This window comes from Helianthus annuus, chromosome 11 (assembly GCF_002127325.2).
Source record: "Helianthus annuus cultivar XRQ/B chromosome 11, HanXRQr2.0-SUNRISE, whole genome shotgun sequence".
Taxonomy (NCBI): Eukaryota; Viridiplantae; Streptophyta; class Magnoliopsida; order Asterales; family Asteraceae; genus Helianthus; species Helianthus annuus.
The window spans coordinates 129717297-129725247 of record NC_035443.2 but is presented as its reverse complement, the minus strand read 5'-3'; the positions used below and the strand labels follow the sequence as shown (position 1 = coordinate 129725247).

Below are 7951 nucleotides of genomic sequence, written 5' to 3'. Positions count from 1 at the left end.
ATTTGGTGAATAAAAGCAATGAAGGCTAGTTTTTTCAGACCCTAGGTCAAGAGTTCGAGCCCGAGTCACCCCGGGTTTCAGTCCACCGTATGTTACGTCAGAGAGATTCTCTCTTGTGGCGACGTAAGTTCTTGCCTGGCAGTGGGTAGTATGGTTTCCCGGAGAACGCCGTTAGCCAAATTCTGATGCCAGCATGAGCCCGATTAAAACAAAATAATGTTACCGGACTAAGGTTAGGGTGTAAGGGGCACTCCTCTCTTAGGGGAGTCCCCTCTCTTACACACACCCAATCAGCACGCGCCATGTCAACTCCCCTCTTAACTCCCCTCACACCCTCAATTTGATGGCGGCACTCCTCTCTTAGGGGACTTGCTTTTTTATTTTATTTTTTTTGTTTTTTTTATTTGTTGTAATTATGCATGTATATAAATTAAACAAATATTATTAAAAATTTAATAAAAGACATTTCATTAAATTAAAAATAAAAATTACATTCAAACTAGAAAATAAAAATTACATTCATTAAGTTAAAAAAATAAAAATTTTAACTAGAAAATAAAAATTTTAGAAAAATATAATTTCATTTCATTAAGTTAAAAAAATATGAACTTAGTAAACAAAATTAAAAAATATACAACGTTAAAAAATATAATTTTTACCGCTTGTTGGTATAGGCCATTGAAAAAGATTATTTTCGTCATCATCGGGCCCCATTTAGACCGTACTTGATGCACAGTCCGGTTACTTCCACCAACGGGCCCCATTGCTCGGTTTGGCTTTGGTTGTATTTGATAGATTTTTAGAGTATAAGTTTGAGAATGGGTGTGGTAAAAAATTAGATTGAAGTTGGTTATTTATATTGGTTAAAATTGATTTTTTTTTAAACATTTGACCGTTGCCCAACGTTAAAATCTTGATCCTTGTGCAATTTCTTGTGCGGTGAACATACACCGATCTTGGTTCCCAATTTGCCTCACCGCAAGGATGGCGGCAGTATTCCCACTCAGTGACTTGGGTCACCGTTTACCTCCCCGCATACTGCCCCGTGCATCCTTAAAACCTAAATGTAAGATCTCTCATAACAAGTCGAAGATTCTCACAATAAAAAAAAAAAAAAAATCTCTAGGGCTATAAATAACAAATTCCACATTCACACTCCCACACCACCGTAAACAAAATTGTGAACCCTAGAACACACACAACAACAATGCTCCTAAATCATCGATTCTTTCATTAATCCAACCCCTCAAATCCCTCATCCCAACCCTAAATCCAGCAATCCGAATCATCTCCACCTCAAAGATCTCTAATTTCCGTCAAAAATGGCGAAAACCAGACCAGGCAAGCGAGACTTGGAATCGTACACCATCAGAGGCACCAATAAAGTAGTCAGAGGTACAACACACACTAATTCAACAAGCAGTAGCTACTTGTTGCTGTTATTCGTATTCTTTTCGATCAGATATGTGTTCCGATTTGTTTATTAGGTTTTGGAAGTTGTGAGATTTTGAGTTATTGATGTTGTTTGGAATTGTTTTAGGATTTAGGGTTGTAGGTTGTATGAAAACCCTAGTTTATGTGAGATTTGTATGTAGATATATTTGTGTCATTGCATGTGAGTTTAGTGTGGATTATGGTTTTATTTTTGGTGGCTGAAGTCTATATGTTTGTGTGTTTAAAGTTCAGTTTGAAGTGTTTAAATGATTATTGGTATTTGTATGTAAAGAGAATGTATTAGTTAGGGTTTATTGTAATATGATTCCATAGTTAGAAGTGTTTAAATGATTATTGGTATTTGTTTAAAAAAGCGCGCCTGAGGCGTGGGGCGTTTTAGAGAACGGTTTTTTTTTTTTTTTTTTTTTTGCTTTGAAGCGACAATAAACAAGAAGCGATGTGAGGCGGCGCTTTAAGCCTGAAGCAGTTGAAAGATTTATTTTGGTAGCTGAAATTATTGTGACATAAATACCATATTTAGAAGATATTATAATAGTTAGAACTTAGAAGATACATATAGATACATTTGCATTGTTGCATGTAATTGCAGCATAGTTTTTGGGTTTCTGTTGGGATGAAAGATTCATTTTTGGTAGCTAAAGTCTATATGTTTGTGTGTGTGTAAGTTCTGTTTGAAGTGTTTTAAAAGGTTTATGGTATTTGTGTGTATAAAAGAGAATGTATTACTTAGGGTTTTGTAGTAACATGATTACCATAATTAGAAGATATTACAATAGTTGGAAGATATGTATAGATACATTTGCATTGTTGCATTTAATTATAGAATGGATTTTTGTATTTCTGTGTTTTGGTAGTTGAAATGTATTATATGTTTTTGTGTGTAAAGTTTAGTTTGAATTATGATATTTGTTTGTGTTAAGAGAGAATGTACCAGTTAGGGTTTATTGTAACATTATTACCATAATTAGAAGACATTACAATAGTTAGAAAATATGGTTAGATTAGTTTCCTTTAATCCTTTATAACCATTCTTCATAATTAGAAGATATTACATCTAAAATTAAACATATTGATACAATTTGCATCATTGCATGTTATTGTATCTATATGTTTAACTTTAGGTGTAATATCTTCTAGAATTTGTTATTCTCATGTATTCTTTATAATAATTGCTTGATCCGAATGATAATCTTGGTTCTGCACTATGTATGGAAAACATTCATCATTGTTCATAAACAAGTGATGGTTGTAACATGGTTATTAGTTAGTATTCTTCATTAGCGTTCTTTAAATGCATCTTTATTTACGTAAACAATACACTCTTCTTACTGAATGTTCATTCGCTTTTCATATGTTTTTGAAGTCGGGGATTCTGTGTTGATGAGATCTGCCGAAAACGAGAAAGCCCCATACGTGGCTCGTGTTGAGAGCATCGAGGCTGACGTCAAGGGAAACGTGAAGGTCCGAGTTCGATGGTATTATCGTCCCGAAGAATCAATGGGGGGAAGAAGACAATTTCATGGGATTAAAGAGTTATTTCTCTCGGATCATTATGACGTTCAAAGTGCTCATACAATTGAAGACAAATGTATTGTTCATACTTTCAAGAATTACACCAAGCTCGAGGATGTTGGACCCGAGGACTACTTTTGTCGGTTTGAGTATAAGGCTGCAACTGGAGGGTTCACTCCTGATCGCGTTGCCGTGTACGCGTTTCACTTTTTTCACGTTTGTTGATCCGTTAAGTTCGATTATGCTATGTGGTTTTCGATTATTGTTATTATGACTTTTGTTTTGACTTTTGAAGGTATTGCAAATGCGAGATGCCGTATAACCCTGATGACTTGATGGTACAATGTGAAGCTTGCAAAGACTGGTATGACACATGTATATATATCATCTTAAATTGACAAAATTCACCACTGATTCGACAAAAAAACACCCCAACTTTTCTAAATTGACAAAATTTACCCTTCAGATTTTTAACTTGACAAAAATGACCCTTCTACTTTCTACCTTGACAAAAGGGCCCCATACTTGCTAACTTCTCTTTAACACATTCTTCCCCTAAACTTTGCTATGATGTCAAAGCTAACCCTTTAAACTTTGTAAATGTGACTTTGACTCCCTCAAATTTTTAAAGTTTCGAGCTTACCTAAGATTAATTTCTTACGTTTATACTTTTATTGACGTGTCAATATAAATTCGAGTTCATCTACGCTTTAACGTAATTTTTGTTTGAAAACGAGTTGGGTCAATTATAAAATGATTTTTTATGTACATTTTGAGTTGGTCTACGTTTTGACGTAAATTTTGTTTGAAAACAAATAAGGTCGAATCTAATACGTTTTTATTTGACAATATAAATTTGAGTTATCATACGTTTACAACACATGGTGGGTAGTAAAACTAGTTTTTTAATAAACCGTGTATAGAGGTTATATATATCTAAATTTAGGGTAAGTGATGATAGACATCTATCATAAATATAGAAAATATCATATAAATACTACGCGTTTGCCTTTTGCATTGTCTGTGGCGACCCTATCGCTTCGGTGCCATAAATAGCCCATAATAATTTGACCGGCCTCTTTGTTTGCAGGTATCATCCGGGCTGTTTAAATATGACCATTGAGCAGGCAAAGCAACTAGATAGCTTTATGTGCTATGAATGTTCATCCATAGATGGTAAGAGACCTCACAATAAGAGTTCTGCGTCTGGTCTGGCCAATGGCAAGGTATGATCGTATTTTAATTGAACTTGTTTCATATCTTCGTGTATTATAGTCCAATTCGAAACCAATTTATTATATATTTGTATGGTGTCAGAACTAAATGTAAAGGTCGTGCTGGTCAAACTGGTCGAAGCTTTAAAGTCATCCTATATGCATTTCTAATTAGTTTCGTTATAAAACGTTACGTTCACTATTGTAAAATGTAGTTTTCTAAGCATTTGCAATAAAATAATAAAAAGTGTTTGGAGTTTGCCTGACCCAACTGGATGAGGTGAGGGCGAGCTCGAGCTCCGTTAAGTCACACGTGCTTGAGCTTAGACTCAAAACGGGTTAATATTGTTTGTTCCATGCGGTTTTGTATGCGCTTGATTCTAATTTCTATAGGTTGGTTGTTTTTCAGGTGGAAAACAAACGCCAAAAGCGGTGATTTACACCTGTGCCTGAAGAAGGTTGTACCATGTGTTATGGGTGTTTGTACATACAGATAATCTTATGCCCCTGCTAAAAAAAACTCGTAGTTTTAAACTGTATTTACGAGTCTTTAACTCCTTGCCTTGTAATTTGAGAATTCGTATGTTCCAAATTCGGTGGATCCTTTGGGGTATTGTTGATTTCTGTTAATTCAGTCTTGGTGCACTTGGGTCGAATTTTGATGCAATTGGGTTAAGCTGGTTTTGATTAGGGTCAATATAACCTGTTTATTAAACCCATCAATCCAACACGATTAGCGAACCTAGTTTTGATATAGCTGTTAAACAATCAAGGAAAAGCTGAGTACTATTGTGTTGTGTTCGCATTGTGTGATGATATTACCGGTCAAGCTAGTTCTGTGTTTTGTGTTTGTGCTGCTGATCCTGGTTGTCTAGTTCAACCGTAAACTGTTGAAACCGACAGGCTCAAATAAAAATGGTTCACAAATGCCAACCGTTGTATGATGACATAACCGGTCAAATAAAAATGTTTGTGCTGCTGATCTTGGCCGGTTACCTGGTTCAGCTGTACGCTGTTGAGACAGACGGGCTCAAACAGAAATGGTTCGCAAATCACAAGCACTCAACTGAATCAATAAGTACCAAATAATAATTAGAATTAATTACATGGTTAGTACCTGTGGTTTTCATATTTTGCCATTTTCATACCTATTTTTTTTTTAAATTACACCATTGGTACTAACGTTTACAAAATGATTTCACCATTAGTACATCACAGGTACCAACCATGTAAGTAATTCTACAACCAAAAGTACTAGTGGTGAAACAATTTGCAAAAGTAGATAAACCACACGTACTAACCATTTAATTAATTCTAATAATTATTTAATAACTTTAAGTCGGAATTTACGGTTAAAAATAAAATTTAGGCAAATTGGAAATAAATAATCCCACCTAACTCAATTTGGCTGATAATAATCCGAACTGGTCAATTTTTTTGTAAAATAGTCCGCCGTTAAAATGGTCCAAACTATCTACACACTTGGTGTGTAGATAGTCATCCTAAAAATGTGTTTTTTGTCCTTATATGCAAACCCTGCAGTGTCGAACTGTGGCCAAAACGCGGCGTTTTGGTCCGGTTAACCAGACAAAGACTGACGGGTGTCTGACGGGTCTGTTGACCGGACCAAAACGCCGAGCTTTGGCCGCGTTTTGGTCCTGTCAACCAGACCGGGTGTCAGTCTTTTGTCTGGTTGACAGGACCAAAACGCGGCCAAAGCTCGGCGTTTTGGTCCGTTCAACAGACCCGTCAGAAACCCGTCAGTCTTTGTTAGGTTAACCGGACCAAAACGCCGCGTTTTGGACACAGTTCGACACTGCAGGGTATGCATATAAGGACAAAAAACATCTTTTAAAGTGTGTAGATAGGCAAATGGGTGTGCCAATAGGTACACCCCGTTAAAATAGCTTAACGGAGTTAAGTTTTTTTTTTCCGAATTACAAACCGATGTTTTAGGGCTTTTGATCAGAACGAGGATACGAGTCGATTGATGTAAAACTTACCTCGAAATACTGCCCCAACCCACGAAAATGATGCTTTAATTCGGGTGTTTAAACTTCCAATTAACAAAAATCAAGCCATTTCGAGGTAAGTTTCACATCAATCGACTCGTATCCTCGTTCTGATCAAAAGCCCTAAAACATCGGTTTGTAATTCGGAAAAAAAAAACTTAACTCCGTTAAGCTATTTAACGGCAGACTATTTTACACAAAAAAAAAAAAAAATGACCAGTTCGGATTATTATCGGCCAAATTGAGTTGTGTGAGATTATTTATTTCCAATTCGCTTAAAATTTAAACCTTCTTTTTTACCAACATTAACAGTAACATGAATTAATATAAAAAATTTAATTATGGTTAATAATTTTACATACTTTATAAATTATAAAATATATTAACTTCCAAATCCTAAATCCTCATCTCACACAATCATAAAAATGGCAATCCAGCACAAGAACTCCGATCAGCCATGGATCCTGGAGGCAACAACGTTCGTGACGCTTGTCTTGATCGCTATTCACGTCATTGCATTGGTACTTCGTTAACTTTTATAATTTTTATTCATTGGGTTTAATCAGATCTCTAATTTCTTATGGGTTATCATTGAAGGTTTTTGCCATTTATAAATTAGCTACGGCGAAACAACCAACGGGGAAACCAGAGCAATTGAAGAAAGTTAATTAGGGATTTCATGTATGCAGTGAGTATTATGGAATAAGCTCCCATAGATTTCATTTGGTGTTGTTTTTTATTTTGTTTTTCCACATGAGCGTTAGGTGTTCGATGAAATGACTCAAAGAAAATGTTTGTGTTTGTCAATTATGTTGTATTGTTAGCATGGTTATGGTTTCACTTTGGTAGGTAAAATGTCACTTTTGGATGTTTCGACACGACTCGGAAATACTTAGGTTTTGGGTTGTTATATGTCTAACTCGTTTGATAAATTTATTATTTTTGCGGCGACCTGTAAACCTAGTAGGCCAACCTACTTAACACATTTTGTATTAAAGGGGTTGACCTGCTAAGCTGTTTAACCCATTTTCTACTACCAACTGACCCGATTAGCACGTTTGCAAATTGATTAATACTTGTCAACCCATTTGATACGTTTAGATAGATAGGTTAACGGGCCCTGTTTGGGATACAAGATTATAAGTGTGTGTGAGTTAGGGTTGATGTTTTGTACATATAAAGAGGTCGTCTTCGGGTTAAACAGTTTAACCCGCCAATCCAAAGCCCGACGAACAAGGCCGTTCCAACGTTTTTGGAGGCCCTAAGCGAACTACAAAGTCAAGACCCTATTTAATTGGTATAAAGGAATTGAGATTTGAGACACTGAATAACCACAGCGACGATTTTTCCTAATCTTGGCCCGCTCAATCCGACCAATTAGTTTCACATTGGTTACTTAAAAGACGCTCCAAGTAACTAGGGTAGATGTGTTGTGTGCGTGGACAATGCAGACTCCTAGTGGAAATCCTAAATCTTGGGCCTAGAAACGTTGTTTAAATGGCAAAAACAAGTCTAATATATGAATGAAAATAAAATTGGAGGCCCTTGTTTTTTGGTGGCCCTAGGCCTAAGCCTAGATTGATAAGTCTTACAAGCCGGCCATGCCGTCGAACGACACGATTTACAACCCTAATCATAATAGAGTTTTGTCAAATGATTAATATGGCTTATAGGATAATGCTCATGTCCATATAATCATAAATAGTTAGGTTGTACATTTATTCGTATGTGTTTTGTCAAATCTTATTAATTTCACAT

The 7951-nt window shown here is 35.8% G+C and overlaps 1 protein-coding gene and 1 long non-coding RNA gene across 2 annotated transcripts; both read left to right on the top strand.

Moving 5' to 3' along the window:
• The first annotated feature begins 1149 nt into the window (after positions 1-1149).
• Positions 1150-4837, top strand: LOC110884086 (chromatin remodeling protein EBS). The gene is made up of 5 exons (XM_022131748.2): positions 1150-1395; positions 2819-3161; positions 3263-3331; positions 4058-4193; positions 4591-4837. Exons 1-5 carry the CDS (start codon positions 1323-1325, stop codon positions 4615-4617), a joined length of 648 nt encoding a protein of 215 aa, XP_021987440.1. The 5' UTR covers positions 1150-1322; the 3' UTR covers positions 4618-4837.
• A 1732-nt stretch (positions 4838-6569) lies between these two features.
• On the top strand, positions 6570-7071 carry LOC110880828. The gene is made up of 2 exons (XR_002559469.2): positions 6570-6714; positions 6791-7071. It is a non-coding gene; the product is annotated as an uncharacterized LOC110880828 (long non-coding RNA).
• Positions 7072-7951: the final 880 nt, after the last annotated feature.

What these genes read in the sequence shown, in the direction of transcription:
- LOC110884086 (XM_022131748.2), top strand. Translation starts at nt 1,323, where the DNA reads ATGGCGAAAACCAGACCAGGCAAGCGAGACTTGGAATCGTACACCATC. An exon ending in CACCAATAAAGTAGTCAGAG is followed by an intron (nt 1,396 to 2,818) that starts GTACAACACACA and finishes ATGTTTTTGAAG; the next exon opens with TCGGGGATTCTGTGTTGATG. An exon ending in TGTGAAGCTTGCAAAGACTG is followed by an intron (nt 3,332 to 4,057) that starts GTATGACACATG and finishes CTTTGTTTGCAG; the next exon opens with GTATCATCCGGGCTGTTTAA.